The 24,270-nt window shown below is 35.2% G+C and overlaps 1 protein-coding gene across 4 annotated transcripts in view; it reads left to right on the top strand.

Annotated features, from left to right (window-relative positions):
- Positions 1–987: 987 nt before the first annotated feature.
- The window catches only part of fgd1 (FYVE, RhoGEF and PH domain containing 1), a 50,206-nt gene continuing 26,923 nt past the window's right edge, over positions 988–24,270 (top strand). For 2 of the 4 annotated variants that reach the window (XM_058785209.1, XM_058785208.1), the window contains exon 1: positions 988–1,990. In XM_058785209.1, the coding sequence (XP_058641192.1) occupies positions 1,843–1,990 (148 nt within the window). In that variant the 5' untranslated portion in view covers positions 988–1,842. Of the gene's footprint in view, positions 1,991–20,102; positions 20,461–24,270 lie in introns of those variants that run through there. The other 2 variants (XM_058785210.1, XM_058785211.1) reach the window with 2 other exon arrangements.

Below are 24,270 nucleotides of genomic sequence, written 5' to 3'. Positions count from 1 at the left end.
GATAAACATGCAAAAAATGTATTGTATAGAGAGACGTGTGAAGAGTTCCAGTCCTGCAGCTGGACTGAATCTACTGACTGTATGAACTCAACTTACATAAACATTGCCGAATTTGATGGCGCCCTTTCCACCCATAGCATGTTCATTTATGGGAAAACACACCCCGAGGGTTCACACTGCTGACAGAAAGGCAAAAAGCCGGGTTAATCTCACAAAACCTGTCACATGTCAGAGCTATTTTTTACTCCAAGATCATAAATAAATTAATAATAAAAAAAGATAAATGATTTATTGGTTACAGGAATTAACCTATTGTTAGGGCCAGCATTTATTTATTTATTTTTGCGGTGTGACATCATTTTCATGACAAATTAAGCACATTTTCTTGACCAATTACCATAAACCAAAAAATAAAAAAGTCGTGGGTTTACTGCTTTTAATTTGTAAATTTTTATTTATTGTGATATGGATTGTTGTGGTTTTGATTATTCATGAATTTGTCACTTAAAACAATGCATTCATCATTGGCTATTAAAGGTTTTATGGACAATGGAGTGGTATTAACGTAATGACAGCCAATTATATCCACCCAAATTCAAAACTGGTTAAAGTTTTATTTTTTTCCCTCCTCCCTCTGAAGCCTTCTCAACTTGAGCTACTGGTGCAATGTAGGTCAAATGGGACGAGTCCATGTTTACAACCACTTAAACTCTCTTCCAAAATCCACATATTTTTATGGGGTGTAAATGTTTAATTTATGAAATATAAACGATCTCCCCGATTAGGACACACTGGGGTTTCTTTTCAGGAAAGGGGAACGTTCAAATCCTTTGAAAGTTTTTCCTTTGCATCAGATTTCAAGCACAGACCCTTAGGAAAAGAAAGAGAGAGAGGGAGAAAAAAAATGAGAAACAGACTTTGGGAAAAGAGGAGAAGAGAGATGGAGGGGGTTGAAGCTCGGTTTCATATGTCCTGGAGGAGGAGGAGGAGGAGGTTTTCAGTTTAACACACTTTGGCGTTGTCGAGTCCCACAAAAGAACAGACGAGCAACCGGTGGAGAGCGACAAGAATTGTAACATTGCAACATTCTAACAATGGAACGCTGCGACATTGTAACGTTTGTTTTGTTTGGGGATCCCGCTTAAAACACGCCGACAGCCGGAGGAGTTTTCAAACGGCGAATGTGGATTGTGTTTGAAGCAGCTGAGTGTGCATATTTTTGGATACGGTTATACCGAGAGGAAACGGGGGAAAAACCGTCGGAATAATAACGACAATATGCGGCGCCGTTTACATTCCGCAACACGAAGTTTAGGAAACCTGAAATGGGAAAGTTCGCTTTAAAACGCGAGTGTCCCTAACAGAACCAATGTGGACCTGCGAAGCTCTTTTGCTTTGGAAACGTTATGTTATAATGTTATTGTCTTCTTTCATGGATTTATAACGTTATTCGTTGCTTCTGTACGTTCTGTGACCGCAACACTACTGCAAATGCCATAAGAAGATGATTGATTTTCATAAAGGTCATTGCGCGTTGGGAGTTCTTTCTATCACTCTTGCTTGGACTTGTATGTGGTTCTGGTTAAACTGATCGTTGATGGCTGTTTCTGTTCGGATTTACTGTCCACCGGCTGATCAGCGGGGATCGATCTGCCTGATTCACCCTTTCCAGCATCTACAGGAGGAGGACGACCTCAGGACGCAAGAGTGGCTGGTGGTTTTGGATCTGGACTGTTTTGAAGATTCGGCTTTCACATCTGGACCTGGATTATAAAGCCCGTTCCGTGGAAATCGTCCGCGTCTTGTGTCCTGTATGCCTGCGTGAGGGTTTCGCAGGCAGGGATGCAGTTGAATCGACCCAAGAGCGCGCATCTCATCAGCTCCAGTCCGCACAATTCATCCTCCTATTCCAGCCAGTTCAAAAGCATGCGCTTCTCATACCACATCAGCAGCGGTTTACCCAGTCCACAGCCTGCCCTGCGCAGATCAGGTGAGTCTGGAGCTTATTTAAGGCTAGATGCTCTGGCATGTGTGTGCCTTTGAGCGTTTCGCATGCATTCCTGCCAAAGCATCATCACTAATAACAGAGGTGACTTTGATGTAGGCAAATGCAGATGTGTCAGTGACAAACAAGGATGATAGGAAGGAGAATTTGTTAAAAAAAAAAAAAATCTAGTTTAATGTTCCAACTTCTTGGAAAAGTATTATTTAGAATGTTGATGTTAAAAAGTTTATACTAATTTTCTACATAAAATGTGAATTAATAACTCTCTAAAATATCAAATGATGTAATCACTGTTTTCAAATATATTAGTTTTTCTTCAAGATTACTGCATTTGACCCGAACATGACTTTTCATTAAAAGGTCAAAATATGATAATTTTAGTCATGAGGTCCTGTCTGTTTTGATGGTTTTCTTGTCACATGACAACAAAATGGCTTCCTGCATGTTGGTTATGCCTCACTGATTTTATTTTGGAGAAGTTTTTATTATAGTATTAATATTTGAAATCAAATTTGCTCAGCTGGGAGTAAGATTTTTTCCCAAGTCTTATGCTCACCAAGGCTGCATTTATTTGATTAAAATACAGTAAAGTATTAAAGTAATATTGTGAAATATTACAGTTTTAAATAACATTTCAATTTTAACAGCCAATTTCTTTAAATTGTTTTTTTTTTAAAGAAATTAAAATATTTTAAAATAGGAAAAATTTAACTTTTTATTTTTTATTTTTTTTTACTTTGATTATGTTGATTTATGTAGCTTTTTACTAAATGGAATATTATGTCTAACTACTTAGAATCAACATTTCTTTTAACAAGAATTGTATTATTTTAATGACATTTTGTCTTATTTATAATCTATGGATGGTTACATCACGTTGACATTTTTTACTTTATAGCTGCTGAAAAATATCAAAAGGACCTTTAATACAGAAATGGAAAACGTTTATCATAGAAAAGGTGCATTTTTTGTATTAATTGGCTTTTTTTTAGTAATTCAATAGGTCTGGACTACAGAAACAAACATCATTGACCCATACAGTATATATAGCTAAGGATCTGGTCTGGTAAACCAAAGCTTGCAGGTTCAAACCCCACAAGGGTAGATCCATTAACTGTGACCGTTGTGTCCTTGAGAAAGACACTTAACCTCTCGTGACTCCAGAAGGACAGAACCTTTTTTGCTACATTTTTGCTACAATTGTTACCCCAGCACTTCAGACCAATAAACCACAACTCGGTCGCATGACAACCCAGCTATATCATGATAATGTTAACAACAGACATAAGTAATGTTTACATAGAGTAAATGTGCACACATTGTGACCCTCTAAACTGCTTTGGATAAAAGCTTCATCTAAAGTAACACATATGTGTTGATGTAATCGTAGACATAGATGTTGAATACTTGGAATGCTTGATGTTTTGAGAGCGAGCTTTGACTCCGGATGTCTTTAAGACTAGAAAACTGCCACCACTCCAGTCCTTGTGTTTAGCATATGAGTGCTTGTACGATTGAGTCCCAGAAAAATCACCCTTACACCATATTAAGGGGGGGCCAAGCTCATTTTAATGATTACCAAAAGAAATCGGCATTCATTTTATTTATCGTACACAGCACAGAAGCAATTGTGCTCTGAATGGATGTGTCTGAAGACAAGGTCATCAGTCAAAGTGGCATAATGTATTATCCTGCCACCACACGTTTGTCTCAGAGGACAGCATGTCACTAAATCAATGCCCTACGTTCAGAGTGACATTTTCAGGCAATTCCCATTTAGAAGGAGATTAAACTCCTGTATAAAGAGCGTGCAGTGTGTATCTTGATAATACAGTGCAATATATTCCAGTTTGCAGCAGCCACAGCAATGTATGTAGATGAACATGTGTTGGCGATGCAGTTCGTCAGATGTCCGTTGTGCATGTAATGATATTCACATGCTCCACTGCTCACTTGCTGATAAGGTAACAGCGGAGACCTTGAAGCCTGACCGGGGGTTTATTGTTGGTGCTACGCTGCCTTGTTTGTACTCGAGTGTGTGGTTACTTGAGGGTCTGTCAGTTTGGGATATTTACTCAAGCACTGCGCTGTGAAATCCAATTAAATGCGTCTGGAGTTCAGTTCAGTTCAGTGGGTTGCATCTGTGCTGACCACCAACTCGCGAGCAGCTTTCAGAAACGTGTCAGTGGTGTTTGATGCACTGGAATGCCAAACACATGAAGAGTCAGACTCGGTGAAGGTCTTCTTTAATAACTCGTGGCGTTTGCTCAATCTATTACCCTTAAAGAGCTCCTGTGGTGAAAATCAAGTTGTTCACAGGTCTGTTTGGTGGTTTTAAAGGGACAGTTCACCCTCAAAAACACAAAAAGAAGATATTTGGTAACCAAACAGTTGCTGGTAGCCACTGACTCCCATAGTATGGAAAAAATAATATGGAAGTCAATGGCTACCAAATGTCATGTTCTTAATCATGTTAACCTAATATTTGTTTGAATTTAAATCATAGCAATATTGCAAACCATATCAATGCATGTACCCAACATAGTTGACAGGAAATTAATATACTCCCTCCCTGTGCTCAAAATGTCCACCACTGAAGAAAAAAAACAAAAAAACTTTTTATTTTTTAGTTTTAAGGGGGTGTTTAGTTAGTAACATAGTTGACTGAATTTTCGTGGGGATTAATTAAATTAAATTTAATATTTTCTGATTTGAAAGAATAAAATGAAATATTTTCTCATTTAAACTCAGTCTATTTTCTGGGGTATTTAGATTTTAGAAATATGTTTAGTATAGATCATCTTGATTTTAACAAGACTCACTCAAATCAACAAGCGAACATTGCAAAATAATTCAATGCAAACTGAATAACAGCATACACAAAATATATAGATTATTGTATGGATTCACTTAATGGATAAAATATGATATATCTGAAGAAAATTGCCAGTAAAAGCAATTATCATCAGTGGACATGAAATGTACCCTAAATTGTAGAAAGGCCCAAGCATTCAAGTAAGCATTAAACAGAAGTTGCATTTGTCTTTTCTTCTCGATTGTCAATTTTGATTTCATGGTGACTTAAAACTGTGGTGCTGTAGTATTTGCATGTGAATTGTGTGGCTTAAATAGCTGTTCTTCTGCAAGGCATGATGATATCTTGTTTAGTCAGTGTAATTCAGTCAAATTAATGTACACCAGCACATCGTAAATAATGTGATGTTGAGGTTAAAGAAGAAAGAATGAATGTGGTGTAGAAATAGCTCTGTCTGTGGCTGATTTAACACACGAGCAGCAAAATGATCTCACTTAAGACTTGTGAACGGGATCAGTTTCCATTTTCACCCATAAAAATAGCATGTGGGTGTTTTAATCTGTTGTTATTTTGAAACACTTTTATCCTCATTGCATATGACAGTAACAGATGGGGGTCATCGGGTTTTTGTCCATGCATTGTTACCCTAAACTCACTTGGATCTGGTATAATCAATATAACAGCTGTATCAAATGCGTTTGAATGCTCTTCAAGCGGCTGGTGATAGATTTGCAATTTTTAAAAGAGAATTTAATTTCATGTGCGTTTTTTGCATTGATTTTATTTATCAAAAGTTTTGGGTCAGTAATTTTAAATGTTTTTGAAAGAAGTCTCTTATGTTCACCAAGACTGCATTTATTGAATCATCAAAAATAATATTAATATATTACAAATGAAAATAACTGTTTTCTATTTGAATATATTTTAAAATGTATAAGCCGAATTTTCAGCATCATTACTCCAATCTTCAGTGTCACATGATCCTTCAGAAATCATTCCAATATGCAGATTTTCTGCTCAAGAAACATTTCAATGTTGAAAATAGTTGTGCTGCTTCATATTTTTGTGTCAGTTTTCAGGATTCTTTTATGAATAGGACGTTTAAAACTAAAGAACAGAATTAATTTGAAATAAAAATATTTTGTAACAATATAAATGTACTTACTGTCATGATCAATTTAGTGCATCCTTGCTGAAAAAAACACAACTTGCTGACCCCAAGTGTGATTCCATGAATATGATAATCATTCAGTAATATGGTGGTATTATCATTTCATACCATTACTGCACACCACAGTGATTTTACCACCGTAATTTTTTTAACAGGACGACCTCAGTGGAAACTTGAGCTTGTCTTCATTTTAAGAATACATGATCCTGTTGTAGAAATAATGGCAGAAACCATATTTCACACCATGTTTTCTACGTCTCAGAGTCTGTTTGCCTTGGATGAAGGAGTTTCGTTGGAAAATGTTGGAATGTGAGGGAAGAACGGTGTTGCAAAAACTTGGACCCATCTATTCTTAAAAGGGTGTGTATCTGCGTAACTCAGCCCGAGTACGATCAGCCCCACAACTCCCATGATCATTGTCACATAGTTTTGGAAGACAGTTTTATCTCCTCCCAGACGATTATCACGAGTAGCTGTGAGTGAGAAAACTCCAGTTCTTTCACTTCTGATGGTTCAGAGCGGCTGAAGTGCTGTTATTATGACAGTGTGAAAGCGCAGCAGTTCTCATTGGTCAACGGCCAACTCGGTAGATGAGTAGGAAGTCTGTCTGGCTGCTCGGCCTGGCGCTCTGTGGAGAATTACACTTGTGTGAATGAGCCAAACTCCTTGTAAATCTCCAGAGCGCCGCTAAAGAAACAGTCCTCGAGATGAATCCATATATAGGTTGGGAATGAAGGAAACCGAGTCTGCAATGGCTCTCTAAACCTTAAAGAAGCCATGTATGCAAAACAGAGCCTTACCCATGACCCTCTTGGCTTCTTTTATAAACACAGAGTAAGGATAATACATTGTTTACTTTAACTCATCCTAGTTTGATTGCTGCGCAATAGAGCACAACAGCCGGCCCCCAGAAGTAAAAATCCCACTCGTTTGCTTCTCAGAGAAAATTATTTTTAACATTAACACAGAAACCTTTCCAGACAAACCTACCACCAAATCCCAGCTTGTTAGATGATGTTTTATGTTTCTGTGCAAACCACAAGTAAGTGTGATAAATTACGGCAAAATCGCTCAGAAGTGACCGCCCACTCCCATGATGCACTGCTGATGACATAATTGAGTCAGTCTCTTAAAACTCCCAAACAACTTACACTAAAGAGGTCAAAGAGTTTGGAATAATTAGGAACTTTTAATGTTTTTGAAAGAAGTATCTCGTACTTCAACCATGGGGTTTATCTGATCGAAAATACAGTACAAAATTTGTGAAATATTATTGCAATTTAAAATAAGTGTTTTCTATTTGAACATATTTTAAAATGTAATTTACTCCTGTGATGCAAAGCATCATTACTCCAGTCTTCAGTGTCACATAATCCTTCAGAAATCATTCTAATATGCTGATTTGCTGCTCAAGAAACAATTATTATTCATAAATGTGTTCATAAAATAATTTTTTAAAATATATTCTAATAAAAACCAGTTATTTTAAATTGTAAAAATATTTCACAATATTACCATTTTAACTATTTTTGATCAAATAAATGCAGCTCTGATGAACAAAAGAAACTTATGACAAAAAACTGAAAAAAATTGTAATTATTCCAAACGTTTGATCTGTAGTGTATGAATTTAAGCATATCTAAATGCAATAAATTAATAAATTATGCTTGCAATATATGTAGTGAACCAAATTTTACGTTATATATTTTGTATTTGTTTCTTATGTCACTTGACAGTGCTCCATGGTTATGTGCCTTAGTTTTTCTGATTATTTTTAATTTATTTAAAATCTGTAATGTTGTGATTCATCTTGGAGCTATATTGGTTTGTTTAAAGGGGTCATGAACTGCCTTTGTTTTTTATTTTGTATTGTTCTCTGAGGTCCACTTATAATGTTATCAAGATTTTTAGATCAAAAAATATCATAATTTAGAAGCAATAGGCTATTTTCTGTCCTGAATAGGCGGGGCGGATTGTAGACTCGGAAGTAAACGAGTACTTCGATAAAAATAAAGTTAATCAAATAAAGTTTATCGTTTGGTTCCTGCATAGACCTGCGTTTGCCGCTCTTATCATTTACCAGCTACATGTGCAAATCGGTGGGCGGGGCTAAACAGGCAGTGATGTAGAAACAGGCGTTGATCTTCTTTTGTGGAGGCACACTCGTTTTGGCAGATTGGCTTCAATATAAGCTGTCTTTAGACTAATGAGAAAGGTTTGAGCTCTGAAACTTACAGATTGTTTTTATAGCACAATAACCTCTTATATATCAAGGGAATTTTGATTTATCAGTTCGGACAGTTACTGTTGTGCTCCACTCATAATATCATCTTCATTGCTGAGTAACACATTCTGTGCTCAGTCAAGTCAGACTTTCTGTAATATTGCTATTTGCAACCTACGCAATGCAGAACTTGAAGGATAAATCTTATGTAAACTCTTATATTGTTTTTCAGGCTTCTCTAAAAGTTCTGATTCGTTTTGGCAGAATCAGTGATAGAGAGAAATTTGATCAGATAGAAATGTGAAAACCTAAATCCTGGCCTTCATAAATGCTTTGCTGACCTCAGCCTCTGGAACAATGGTAGCACAGCTATGCCTTCAATTCAGCAGACGTACCCTTTAAGACGTTTATAAACGCCCACATGCTCATATAAAAGCCATCTGGCGGAGAGATTAGATTACTCTGAGGTGGTTGTTTCCATTCTGAATGCGTGTCTTCGTTTCCAATATTATGAATTGTGAAAATTTTATGTTTTCACACTTTGATGCATAAATATGTGGGTCTGAAGGTCATCTGTCTGTTAGTGCTACACAGTAATTAGTATTTAGTGTTAGAGAATTGAACAAACCCATAAACGTTGGCGTATTTGAATATATTTTAAAATGTAATTTATTTCTGTGATGCAAAGCTGAATTACTCCAGTCTTCAGTGTCACATGGTCCTTCAGAAATCATTCTAATAGGCTGATTTGCTGCTCAAGGAACATTCTATTGGAAACAGAATTTTTCAAGTTGTTAATTTTTATTAAATGGTCTGAAATTGCAAATACAAAAGGAAAGGCAGTGCAGCAGAGAGTTCATCTGATTACAATTTCACTTTAGCATGTTGATTTATCAGCCCTGTGTAATATTTCGACATGGTCTACACTTTCTTTATTGTTGTAGGGTAATGTGATTTAGAGCCTTTGGGGAAATAAACAGTGGAGTCAATGGAGCAACTGGGAGCTGTGTTGATGAAGCTTTACTGTTCTGGTTCTTGTTAGGATCCCATAAAAGTCTTTCTCTATTGGTTTTTGCATATTTTCATTTTTGATTCATAATTACGACCATATTTCGTGCTGAGGAGGTTATGAAATAAACACAAACTTGGTAGGAAAAGTCCTTATTTAGCATTGATTGTTGCTTTAGGACTGAACTATTTCAGGTGTTTCAGAGAAACCATTTCCACAAAGAAAAACACATGCAACAAAGATTAATACTAGGGATTTGAAAACGATTCGAAAAAGTTCTGTTAATATTAGTTATGTACGTCATTTAAAGTAATAGTTCATCCAAAAATAAAAATTATCTGAAAAAGTACTTGCTCTCAGGCCATCCAAGATGTAGATGAGTTAGTTTCTTCATCAGAAATGGTTTGGAGAAATGTAGCATTACATCACTTGTTCACCAATGGATCCTCTGCAGTGAATGGGTGCCGTCAGAATGAGAATCCAAACAGCTGATAAAAACATCACAATAATCTACAAGTAGTACACATGACTCCAGTCCATCAGTTAATATTTTATGAAGTGAAAAGCTATGTGTTTGTAAGAAACAAATCCATCATTAAGAGGTTTTTAACTTTAAACCATTGCTTCTGGCCAAAATCAGAGTCCATAATCCATAATAACACTTCCTCCATTGAAAAAGTCCATCCCCTGTTTTCCTCTCACATCAAAATCCACCAACATATTTGTTTAGAACCATTTTGAACTGTAAACGGTGCTTGATCTGTGCATATTTCTCTCCTGATTCAGATGAGATGACTTTTTCACTAAATTGATATTATGGATAGAGGACTTGTATTTTAGCAACTGTTTGAAGTTAAAAACATCTTGATGGATTTGTTTCTTACAAACACGCAGATTTTCTCTTCATAAGACATAAACTGATGGACTGGAGTGGCTTGGATTACTTGTGGATTAGTGTGATGTTTTTATCAGCTGTTTGGACTCTCATTCTGACGGCACCCATTCACTGCAGAGGATCCATTGGTGAACATGTGATGTAATGCTCAATTTCTCTAAATCTGTTCCCGTGAAGAAATATACTCATCTATCTTGGATGGCTTGTAGTGCTGGGCAACGATTAATCACATCCAAAATAAAAGTTTTTGTTTACATAATATATGTGTGTGTACTGTGTATATTTATTATGTGTATATATATATATATATATATATATATATATATATATATATATATATATATAAAGACACACACATACAGTATATATTTTGAAAATATTTACATCTGTATATTTATATTCATATCATTTATCCATGAGATGTTTCTTGCATAGTTATTTTGGATGCGATTAATCGTTGCCCAGCACTTTAGCAAACACTACTACTAATAATCTCAATATAATTTCCACTTCTGTTGAGCTCCCAAAAGGTCCATAGCTTCATAAAAACAGGACAGTAGTAGGTAGACAGTTAAAAGATGAGAATATATAGCTATCAAAGAGCACTGACAGGCATTTCGGTCACACATCCACCACTCACGGGTATAAATAGAAACCACAGAGGTTTGGCCGGGGCTCACGGAGGAGAACTGAAGGGACACGGCCATGATGTTACAGAGCAGGCAGTCACTGTTCATGAGAGTCGTCCTCCACAAGATAAAGTTTGTTTAGTTAGGCCACCCCCAACACCATGAGAACCAGGTTTCACCCTTGAGCAAGACACTTGACCTTTGACCCCTACGTTTCTCAGACTCCTTAGGGCATGCTTTTTATATTTCCCCAGTAAAATCGAGGTTATCATCAGAGTTGTATATTATGTAAAGCCTCGGTTAGTAATGCGTCTGGTAGCCTGAAGCGGATGTGATTAATCGCAGTGTCGTCCTAGTCTTTAGCAGGTACTGTGTGAGTGTTAGCTAGCTGTGAACAAAAACTGACAGTGTGATAGACAGTGCGAGGTGCTATTACTGTTCTCTCACCTTCTCTTTCTCTTTGCTTCCTTCCTTAATTCAGTGAAAAACACTAGCTCCGTGTGGCTGCTTTTTACCTTTATTAAATTTGTTTAAACGCAAAAGCAAATTTAATCAACCAGGATCTTTGCTAACAAGGAAACAGTAAGTACTGCTATGGCAAACAAGTTCTTTATTGTGAAGGGTGACTAGTTGCATGTTTATGTCCTGGGGATTTCCTAAATAAATCCCTTTATAAAATAGAATAAAATACATTTCTCTCCTTTTTAATTTTGTTTTTAGTTTTTTAAATTTTCTTTTTTCTTTCTTTTTATTGTATAATTATAAAAATATTTTTATTTCCTTTTTAATTTCATGTATTTAATTTAATGTTATATTATATAATATTTATCATGAATGTATTGTTGTATTACTTTTAAAATGTATATATATATTTTTTAATAATTTTTTTTTTCTATTACGTTTTTAATTTTATTTTATTCTTAATGTATTTTATGACTTCTATGAAGATCACATCAAACATATTTCTTATTGTCTAAACTAATTTTTCTATTGAAACAGGCCCTCCCCCATATTTCATATATCTTTAAACACCCCATTTTGTGTTTTTTTTTTAATTGTATTAACATATTTTCACTGTTTTTCAAGTGTCATTTGTGTCCCAAGCATTCCGTTTTTACAGTTTTTATATTTTTATGATATGTAATAAATTGTTAAAGCTTAGCTTTAGCTAATAGACAAAGAGGTTTATTGCAAAAATGTTTGAAATTTGCACCATAGAATGTTATTAAGCAAAAACATAATTAAAAATGTAATGAAAATTACATTTTCTTGGTTAAAAAAATATTATTTATTTTATTTTTTTACTTCTTTTTATTTATTTATTTATTTTTAGAAAATGATACAGTCTTCTTCTGATGCATGCAAATGAAATAGACCAGGGAGAAAAGTTTTTGGTCCACATTTGCCCATAGTTGAAGAAGCACCCTTGAACGAATAAAGCTGCATATTGTGTGTGTGTGTATGTGTGTGTATAAAAATGGTAATAGCAGTGTTTGAGCAAAGATGTGAGCTAAAATGCTGTCTGTTACTGCGGCTGTGGGCCGAGGATGAGACGAGGGAAAACGAAGGGAAAGCAAAGACAGTGTGTCAGTGTGTCAGCGTGTGGGAATGCCGTGCTGCCGTTTGAAACCACGGACAACGTGGCAGGAGAAAGAGAGAGCGGAAGCTCTAATCGCTCGAGAGGGAGCTTTAACCCACTCGCTCAAATCCTGAACGCTTTAATCTGCTCAAGTGAACGGGGAGGGCTTGATAAGTACAGAGATGACTCTCAAAATCACGAGCTGATTAGACAGCTCACGAGAGAGACGAATGTGTGTCTGGAGAGAGGAGGAGGGGGACGTCTTCGGTCTCTGCTTCTCCACGGCAGAAAATGTAATGAGAGAGGCAGACAAAATAAAACATGTGACCTCTTAACCACGTTTTTTTTTCCAGCAGTGAAGGGATGAGAGAAATGCATGCAGTGCTTCATGGATTTTCCTATACGTGTAGCATTTTATGCATTTTTTCAGCAACGGTCAGCGGCCAAGTCCACGTGTGCACTGGTGTCGATGTGAAAATGACAAAACCATATGATACAGTCGATAGATGAATCATACTCATGGTGCTCACCGATCCATAGCTTTTATTCATAAGAACAAAATTAATTTCTAGTCAGGTTTAATTCAGTGCTACAGTTTATGTAAAAATGATGTATTTACATGCATTCATTTGGCAGATGCTTTATATCCAAAGCAATGCATTGCATTCATCAAACTGCATTCAAGGCCTTCATTTGATCAGTTCATGCATTCACTGGGAATTGAATCCATAACCTCAGGGTTGCATTTAAACCGAAAGTCATTGTGACTGTGTTTCACAAATTGTGATTAAGGTCAACTTTGCTTCTTGTTCAGTTTCCTTCATTAAGATGAGCTAATGCTACACAATTATTTAACAGTTTGTCCCAATTAAATATGTAAACTAGATGTTTTCATAATTCATTTGTGTTAGATTGCATGCATCTTGAATTGTGACAGTAAATATCAAAATCAAGTGCTGTTTTATGTGTTTTTGAGAAGAATGAGGGAAAAGGAAGTCTTGTTTGTGTTTAGCGTTCTAATATTGGAAGATTTAGAAGAGTTTCCATTTATATTTTTGGAGTTACCATTATATTAATGAGTGGAGTTTGTGTTTCATTTGAGGTCAGGTGCAGTGTTGCCCGTAAGCCAGTACATTACATTTATAATACGGACTGTTGCTAGTTAGTATTAGTTTTTTGACCAAATAAATTTTATTGCGAGCTACTAAATTGAGTAACATTTCTACTACACAAGGTATTTATGTTGAGTCAACATGGTCATTTTATGTTAAGAAAACAAATTTTCAACGTGTGGAACATTTTTTTTCATTTTAGAAATTAATATTTTGATTCAGTAAGATGCATTAAATTGAACAAACGTGGCAGTAAAGACATTTGTAGTGTTCCAAAAATGATAATTTTCAAATAAATGCTGCTCTTTCAAACTTTATATTTATAAAAAAAAAATCCTGAAAAGTTTCTATAAAAATATTAAGCAGCAGAGCTGTTTTCAACATTGATAATAATATGAAATGTTTGTTGAGCAGCAAATAAGCATATTAGAATGATTTCTGAAGGATCGTGTGACACTGAAGACTGGAGTAATGATGCTGAAAATTCAGGTTCACATCACAGGAATAAATTCTATTTTAAAATATATTCAAACAGAAAACTGCTATTTTAAATTCTAAAAAACAAATATTTCAAAATATTACTGTATTTTTGATCAAATAACTGCAGCCTAGGTGAGCATTTGAGACTTCTTTTATAAACACTTAAATATGTTATAAATGTTCGTATACGTATACTACTTTCAGCCTCTTGGCTCCATGACTTTAAGACTTCCATTATAAGTCTCAGACTCAAATACCAAAGTCAAAGATCACTGAACCCACATTCCAGCCCCGTCTGAGCTGAACAAAGCATCGCATTCCTGACCGCTCAGAGAAGCTCATCTATACATACAATAGTATCAGAATTGAAATAGAAGCCTGGAATGCTGTAACCGAAGCAAGATAGATTCTCTTTCTTTGCAAGAGATAAGTGAAGCTACTCGCAGTAAAAATCAATGGCATCATAAATCTTTTACTCCTCATGCACCGGTTCTGAAGGTCTTCCTTGAATATCTGCAACCTGCTTCAATCCCAGAGAGAGACGCATTGAGCAGGTTTGGTTTGGGGAGGACTGTAGTGCAGAGGTGTAGCCTAATCTCAGTTTTCTTGAATAGAAACCGCTTTTGGAGGGAACTGATAAAACCCTTGGTTTGGACTGCAGTATCTATTTAATGAATCTACTTATTTAAAGGGATAGTTCACCCAGCAATTCAAATACTGTAATCATTTAGTCATCCTCATTTAGTTACTTTCCAAACCTGAGTTTCTTTCTTCTGTTGAACACAAAAGAAGATATTTTGAAGAATGTTGGTAACTATACAATTGCTGGTAGCCATTGACTTCCATAGTGAGGGAAAAAATACTATGAAAGTCATTGGCTACCAGTAATGGTTTGGTTACCAACATTCTTCAAAATATCATCTTTTGGGTTCAACGGAAAAAAGAAACCCATACAGGTTTGTAACAGCATGAGGGTGCGTAAATGACAGAATATTCATTTTTGGGTGAACTTTAACTGCAGTTTACCTACTTTGTTCACACAATTCTGGCTAGTAAGATGCTCAGAACGGAGTTGCGTTGTAAATGCTGATTGCTGATTCTATTCAGAGTCACTTGAAAGTCAGCTGAGGCTTCGTTTTTTTTAAAGGGACCGGATATTATTAATCATGTTTTTAAAATCATGCGTTCTCGCAAGTGAGCAGACGACCAGCCCCCTCTATCTGAGAGTGTTGTTCGACATCTGGTAAAGGGGGCGTAACAAATCCAGCCCTCTGGGAGTGAGTTCGACATGTCAGCAAGCAAACAGCTGAGACTCTCAAGGCCTCATTCGGCCCTACAGTACAGCATTCACACCAGCTCCATTACAGACACTAGACCCTCCAGTACAACAACAGCCGGCCATAATCCACTCATACACTTACACTTCCTGCACTTCACTGTGGCTGTGTTCACAAATAGCATTTTGCATACTACTTACTACTTTTGTAGTACGTAGCTGTGTAAATGTTTGATGTGCATGCATGGAATATCTAAATGACCTACTGTGCTATATTTGCCAAAATTAGGAATACTGTAGCCTGTTTGATAATGCAAAGCACTTCAATTGATATACATATATTTAATACAAATGAACAAAAAGTAAATAAACTAAATATATACGTAGTGTTGATAAAATGCTAAAATGATGTGCAAAACCTCAGGACTATGTGTAGAAATACTGCATACTATTTTTAATATGTGTGAAACTGTGCAGTATGCAATGATGAACATTACAAACAGCAGTGTGTTGCACTATCACATGACTTTATTACATTGCATTTTTAATTCAGTGCATTTAATTCAGTCAAGTTATGAGTCAAGAAGTAGATGTTGTATGCGATGCGAATTCATTCTGCACAAGCCCCATGTGTGGAGTTTGTGTTGTTAATTACACTAAGGTGCTTTGTGTATTTGTCTAGAGGCCAATAAAAGTGCACTGAATGCAGAGAGTGAAGGTCAACCCCATTAACCCTTAGTTCTTCCCTCCTGTTACTAACAAAAGACCAGTGAACTCTTCTACTAACTCTCTTACATTCATCCAGAGGGGCTGTTGTTGGGGTTTTATGGCCTTGAGGTAAACGCATGGGGATGATTGCACCTCTGGAGATCATTTTAATAATTTAACACTGGGAATTTATACATAGCTCATCCAGTTGTACTCGCAGAGCTACTGTGCTATTTTTAATGTCGTTTTCTAATATAAGTGTATGCGTGTGTGTGTGTGTGTGTGTGTGTGTGTGTATTTACATATGTATTTATAATAATTATTATTATTATTTTTTTGCATGGGCTACTAATATTTATTTTGTTTGTTTGTTTATTTATTTATTTGATTTATTTTATGTATTCATACGTTTATTTATTATCATTTATTTTTTGCAAGGGCCTTATTTATTTATTTATTTATTTATTTATTCATTGTCTATTTGTTTTAAAATGTATTTGCTTCTGTTGCAAGGGCTACTCGCATTTTTTCTTCATTTATTTATTTTTATTTTTAATCTTTTTGCAAGGGCATTGCATTTTATTTATTTATTTTTTAAAATGAATGAATGATTGAATGAGTTCGTTCATTCATTCATTTATTTAAATTTTGTTTTAAGAAAAAAACTTTATTTTTTTCCCAAGGACCTTTCACATATACAATAAATAAATAAATAAATAAATACATACATAAATAAATGTTTGTTTGTTTCAGAGGCCACTTTGTCTTTCCAATGGTCTTTATTTATTTTTATTTTTTGTTTGTTTGTATTTAGTTTTTTTTTAATTTTATTTACTTTTTTCCAAGGGCCACATTTATTTATTTATTTATTTATATATTTAGAAAATATAAATCTAGTTTTGTCTTTTACTGCAGATGATTATATTTTTACAACACATATTTAGCGCATGTGGAAATCAGTGCATGCTTTTAATAAACTTCTGAATGTGAATGCTGTTTGCCGGTCTGTGTCTAAGCGCACACGTGAGTCACTGGCCTGTGGCATTTAGCCTTGTGATGCCGTCAGTGAGCATGCGCTCTGTGTCGAACTCACAATAATGGGCCGGGTGACAGTAGGCAGATGGCCTTCTCTCTAGGGAAATCAGGGGGGTAAATCTCTCCATTTAAAGCCTACAACCTGTGCCAGGGTCTGAGAGAGCAACAGCACCGCCGACCCAGCAGGGGTGAGGAAAATGAAAGAAACAGAGGAAGAGATGGGGCAAACCCGTGCCACGTAATCTCAAGTCATTCTCTGTGCGAGAGGATTATTCAGACCTTTGACAGCACAGACTTACACAATCACAAATGATCCTAGATGCACGCTATAGCATGATGTGTCTTGTCTGGAGGGAAGCTGGGTGTAAATTGTGTGACCTCAGAGATCATCCAGGCCCATTTCTTTACCTGATATCATCGATGCAGAGAAATTGGTGTGACACTTTTTTTATTTTGTGTCAGACTTCATTATTGTGTTCTCAGGCTCATCTCGATGTCCTAAACGCTACGTTAATCCGGCTTGAAACCCATCTGGATGATTTGCAGTGGTTTATGTCAACACCAGAAGCATTTGCTAAGTCATTGCGCTTATTTACTTTACTGGATGTACGGCGGCCAAAATTTCACAAACCCTCAACATGAGCTCCCTGAAGACTTTGGCCATTATACATCTTTAATATAACAAAATATGAATATCATTTGAAAGAAATATAGAGCAAGCACACTTTTTAAGCAAAACATTTAACAGAAAGTTTGGTTTCATATCATAAAAGAGATGTTCGATGTAAATAAAAATTGTAACATTAATGAAATATTTCCATAGATAGAGTCAAATTGCTTTATTTTAATTTTAAAATACTTTGTCTAAAGCAATTAAATCCAGACATTAATCTACTGTATTTTCTTTAAATAATATTTATTCTTTAATATTTTGTATTTTGAGGGAATACTTTTCATGGTACTAGACAATCTTTATCTGTAAAATATAAATATTAGAAAATATATTTTGTATAATATCTTAATTTAGTAGTGTTTATTAGGTTTTGCATATGAATGTGTATTTAGAAATTGTGTATTTTTTGTATTTCCCTTTCATTCTTTACCATTCTGATAAAGTCAAAATTCAAAATGTAAAATGTTTGGTCTAAAATGACTGAAGAGCTCTTCATCTTTACATTTATAAAATGTGTGCTGACATCATTTGTTGAAGCAAAATCTCTTTTAAGGACAGAGGCCATCTTGGAAATATTCCAGCCAGTTATTTTTATGCATAAAGTACAGCTCCCACTGTATCTAAAGACTGAAATCTCCAGTATTGCAATAATAACAACAATGGTATCATAAATTTAGCTTTAAATCACATTAAAATCTGTGTTTTTCAGGCTGGCTCAGCTAATGACTGGTGACTGGCTCTTTTGACTCCATGTTTTAGCGTTATGGTTTCGTTCATTCGGTTTCCTACAAATGGCTTGTCTCCTCCTCATGCAGTCTCTGGATGAAGTCCGTACATGTCGATGGTGACAGATAGGGTCACGTGTTTGATCATTTGTGATGCCTATTTTTAAAGAGAACCTAATTACAAGGCACCACGCCTGCGGTTTAACTATAAGATGGTTATTCCATGAGTCACAGGCCCTCGATCTGTCGTAACCTTTTTAATTGAGTGGATTTCTAATGCATCAGTTCCGTTATGCCATCTTAATGAAAATCAATTTTAAATTATTATTTTTTTTAAATCTATTATTTTAGAGCAGAGAGATGATGTATATAAAGTTTAAAAAAAACCTCTATATATAGAGAGAGAGTTTTTTTTTTTTACTTTATCATCTCTCTGCTCTAAAATAATAGATTTAAAAATATATATATATATGGGTAGTTGACATATCAATGTATCCTATGGAGTGACAGCAAAAATGTAAAAAAAACAAAAAAAAAAACTCTTAACATTGAAGAGAAACCTCTCTCATGCTGCTCTCATGTTATTTGTATGTTAAGTTTGTTTTTTTTCTACATTTTTGCTATGTCACACTATAGGACACAGTCCAATTTTTATTTGTCAACTACCCATATATATATACATATATAGTGTGTGTGTATTTTATATTTTTTGTTATTATATTATTTAGTTATATTTCTGTTTTTTCTTTTAATAAATATATTTTATTTAGATTTATTTATATATTTGTGCTTAAAAAAACATTGTCCAAAAACATGGTAATACCATTGTATTATTATTATTATTATTATTATTATTATTTATTTATTTATTTATTTATTTATTTATTTATTTATTTATTTATTTATTTATTTATTTATTTATTTATTTATTCATTTATTTTTGTTTAGTTTATTTATTTTTGTAAGTGTGTGGATGAGTTGTACTCTTTAATACATAAATGTACCGAAAAACATAGATATTTTATATTACAATTTTTTAAATCTTATTTAATTTTTTAAATAAACATTTTACTTATATTTTAATGATTTAAATGGTCCAAAAATATTGTATTTCTTTCTTTCTTATTTTTGTGCAGGTAAACTGGTAGAGCATGTTTTTTCTTCTTCTTAGTGCTATACTACAGTATCTTTCTTGGAAAATACCTGGAGTACATAAATTTGAATACTGTGGTAAATATCAAATGACCATAATATTAGGCTTACCATGTTACTGTATTGCCATAATGCGTTTTGTAAGGCTGAAGCTATATGCCAAGGTCATGAGTTTCGTTAGGGGAAAGAAATATTAATGCATTCCTTATATACATTAGTCATCTTAATATATAATAAATTACATTTCTTAAATGAACTGTAAGTGGCCTTGGGTAAAAAAATTAATAAATAATAAAAAAAATAAAATAAATGTAATGTAAATGTAATATAGCCTACTGTGGAATATGTCAAAATACCATAGTGTTGCCAAGACACTGTTTGTAATAGAAAGCCTAGTATGTAGAAGATACAGCAAACACGGACACAAAAAAATCGTATTATTTTGTTTTGAATGGTAATATTAGCGGTATCATAATATACACACAGTCCAAACTAAACCCTCTAAACTGTTGTCAAGGAAACAGAGCTGAGGATGGTGAGGATGATGGTGAGGGGAGGAGGGACCGGGTGTGTGTGTCAGGGCAGTCGGAGAGGGGTGGGGGGCGCAAGGGTGCATTTTTATTTCCTTATCATATCTGCATTTTCGGTGTCATCATGGCCACCGCTGCACAAACTTCTAATATATCGGTTTTAGTGTCGTTTTGGTGTCATTAGCGTGATTTTCGCGGCGGGTTTGTGTAGTAAACGCGTGGTCTCGAGGCGCTGGAGATGATTCTCCTCGCGTCTTAGATCGTTCGCCGGTGGACTGGAAGAGCAACCGGGTTTGCGTTTATTTAGCATTAATTGTATCCGTTTGATTTTTATTTCGTCCTTGAGCATCTGGGGGGGATTGTGTCTCCCCGTTCTGTATTTTAATGACTGGTTTTGTATTTTGCTGCGCGATGTACATGGATAAAACCAGTGTGCTCCGTGGTAAGAACCTTTTTTTTTTTTTTTGCATTTCATATTTTATTTCGACATATTAAAGCGTAATGTGGGTTTTTAAAACGAAATTGTGTCAATAACTGTAGTTTAAGCTTATGCAATGTTGTATGCTCATCTGCAGCATCATATAGGCTACACCATCATGGTCGGAATATTATACATGCATGTTCAATAGTTCACTATGTCAGTATGTAAAGTGGGTGTATTCACCATCTGCTGTCTTTACATGCATAATTTGCACTGACAGTTGATTATTTTCAGCATGCATTGTCATAAAATGTATATTTTGGCTTTGGGTTAAATTTTAATGCTTTGATCCTGATTTTTTTTCTTTTCTTTTTGGTGGAGGGGGATGGGCTTTTACATGCAATGGAGTAAAATTAATGACATGCACCTTTCCTATGCACATGATAAATCACACCGACCTGCACATTTTGAATTGTCTGTGGAATACCGCTGGCGCTTCACCTACATTTTGCAGGCTGGTGCATCATGCCTGCTGCACACGGATGCAGGGCGACATGCAGTGCAGCCTGACATGTAGACGTGTGTGTGGCACTACTACTGCTGTCGCCGACCCCTGCGTTTGCTGTATGCATGCCTTTTGAAGGTTATTTGATGATGCAGAGACAGCATGCACCTGCCATCATTAGGGAATGTGCGCTGTTGGTGTGTTTGTTTGTGTTTCCATGTTGTTGTCAAGGTCTGGCTATGTGAATGCAATGTCGGTTTCGTCATTCCATGTCTGATGAGCTGACAATCTGTTATTTTAAAAATCAAAAGGCACCGTATGATACATCAAAACAATGGCAGTTAGCTGACAACTCACCACAGAGTGGGTGTGCCTGACTACAGTATCCATTTCAGCGTTGCGTTCTTTTGGACTGCTGCATTTCGTAAATGAATGAATTACATTCAAGTGTATCTACTGAAACTTTATGCATCGCAAGTTTTCCCTGAAAACACTATTAAGTTTCATGCACTGGTGTTGTAGTGGCCTTTTTGATGCAATGCATTGATTGATGTGTGAATTTGTTTAGATTTATATAGGAGATTGGGTGGCAGATGTGTGCAGTGGTGTTTTGCTGGTGTCTGACCCATTACCGCAGCCTTCAGAGGCACAGCTGTCTACGCCTGGTTTAATCTACATTATTGACCACCTTCAGTAGGTCACCTATTAAGAGTCTTTAAGCTTCTGTTGTTCTGATTGCAGTAGTTTTCTTAAAGGAATAGTTCACCAAAAATGAAAACTTGAAGAAAATATATTCTCATACAGGCCATCCAAGATGTATTTGATAATTTGGAGAAATTTAGCATGACATCACTTGCTCACCAATGGATCCTCTGCAGTGAATGGGTGCCGTCAGAATGAGAGTCCAAACAGCTGATAAAAACATCACAATAATCCACACCACTCCAGTCCATCAATTAACTTCTTGTGAAGAAGAAAACTGTGTGTTTGTCAGAAACAAATCATTTTTAACTTCAAACCGTTGCATCCAGCTAAAATATAAATCCTCTATCCATAATATTGCTTTCTTTGGTGAAAAAGTCATCTCGTCTGAATCAGGAGAGAAATATGCACAGATCAAGCACCATTTACATGCGTATTATAGACACTTATTTGGACTAAAAGCAATGGTTGAAATTGAAAATGCCTTAATGATGTATTTGTTTGTTGCAAACATGCAGCTTTTCACTACACAAGGTGTTAATTGATGGACTGGAGTGGTGTGGATTACTTGTGGATTATTGTGATGTTTTTATCAGCTGTTTGGACTCTCATTCTGACGGCACCCATTCACTGCAGAGGATCCATTGCTGAGCAAGTGATGTAATGCTAAATTTCTCCAAATCTGTTCCAATAAATAAACAAATGAAGCTGGACCATGTTGGATGGCCTGTAAATGAGAGCATTTGAAGCTAATTTTCAGTTTTAAAAGAACTATACCTTTAAAGGCACGGCACTAAAGGCAAAATAAGTTGAGATCTTGGGCTATTTGGCATGTGTTATTTTTTTTTTAGACTACTGGAAAGAAATCATATACACTTATAAGTGTTTATTTTATTGCACTTTATTTGTGTCTGAATATTTCAATTACATTACATATTTTTAAAGGCTGAATCAGAAATCTCCACTTCAGCAGCACTTGCATACACTAAACTTTACAGTTTTGTTCATATCTATATTCTGAATTCCTATGTATATTCTTAATGAGCATTTTGAAACTGGCTTCAACCAAATTTCAGATTTCTGTTCTTCAAATATATTCAAATTAGTGCAAGAACACTTGTTATACAAAAAGTCTTAATTAACTGGGGAAATATGGGGATATCTATTAGCACAGTTTTTACCCTCTTCACCTGTGATAGCTTTGCCTTAAACCTTCCAAAGACTCCAGTAATGTTTCCCTGCAGATTTTTGGACAGCTTTTCGGGTACTGTGATAAAGACTTGTTTTTCTGCTTCACAGGCTGTGCATTGTTATGCAGTGTCATCTTCACTTGCGTCTTGGCTGTGTTTAGATGAGAGACTATCTTCGCTGCGGCTTAGATTGTGTGTAACATCAGCGTGTTGACTGTCCTGTCAGTGCACACGCTCCTGATCAGGATAAAAATAGTCCTTCTGTTTCAACACATCCCTCAGCACATGGTGGAATAGATATTATCAAAGAGAAAGTTTGCTTTCCCCGGCGTGTCTTTCTGTAGCTGCAGCGGCCTGATGTTTGCTGTTACGCTTTATATTCCCTGCATGTTGAGATGAGCAGAACAATAGATATAAAAACTGACGTCTGGCATTTCTGAGGAGCCTGTTTCCATTCCATATCGGTGAGCTCATGAAATATTCATGGAAAGTCACATAAGATAGATGAATCAGCAAAGTGGTGTGGTTCTAAATGTCTTATTGATCCCGAATTGGCTGACAGGCACAGGGATTCTGACTGGTCATGTTATTGTAACGTGAGGAAGCCCTAATCACAGACTGACACATCTCTAACCACAAGTGCCCTATTTTATCTTTGTTACCAAACACAGGCATAGACCAAGAAAATTGGTGTGGGGTTTACTTAGTTTTCATTCAGAAATTGCTAGTAAATTTACAAATAATCACAAAGAAAGGACAAGTAGCACAATTAATTAAATGTGATTTAAAAAAAAAAAAAATTAAGTAGAAAGACTGAAATGGTGTAGCTTCTTTGTAAAGTAGGATAAGAAAACAAACAAAAAAACAAGATGATGAATAAGTGAGATGAAGTGAGAAATGTGATTATAAATATAAATAATGAATAACAATATAATTCAGTAAATACTGAGAAGTATAGATTAATTTGACAATTTCACCCAATATTATTCTGATGTCATTATAATTCATAATCTATACTGTTCAATAGTTTGGGACTGGGAGGATTATTAAATGTTTAAAGTATCTTATGCTTATTTATTGTCTGCATTTATTTGATCAAAAATGCAGCAAAAACTAAAAATTTAAAACGACTCCTTTCTATTTTAATATATTTTAAAATGTTTAAAACTGTGATGCAAAGCTGAATTTTCAGGATCATTACTCCAGTCTTCAGTTTCACATGATCCTTTAGAAATCATTTGCTGATTTACTACTAAAAAACATTTCTTATTATTTTCAGTGTTGATATTTGTGTGGAAAAACCATGAAACATTTTTACCAGTATCCTTTTATGAATAGAAAGTTTATTTAAAATATAAATTTTTGTAGCATTATAAATGTCTTAACGGTCATTTTTGAGCATTTTAATGAATCTGTCTTCCAAAAAAAAAAAAA

This window comes from Onychostoma macrolepis, chromosome 08 (genome assembly GCF_012432095.1).
Source record: "Onychostoma macrolepis isolate SWU-2019 chromosome 08, ASM1243209v1, whole genome shotgun sequence".
Lineage (NCBI taxonomy): Eukaryota > Metazoa > Chordata > Actinopteri > Cypriniformes > Cyprinidae > Onychostoma > Onychostoma macrolepis.
This window is presented reverse-complemented; position numbering and strand designations above follow the sequence as displayed.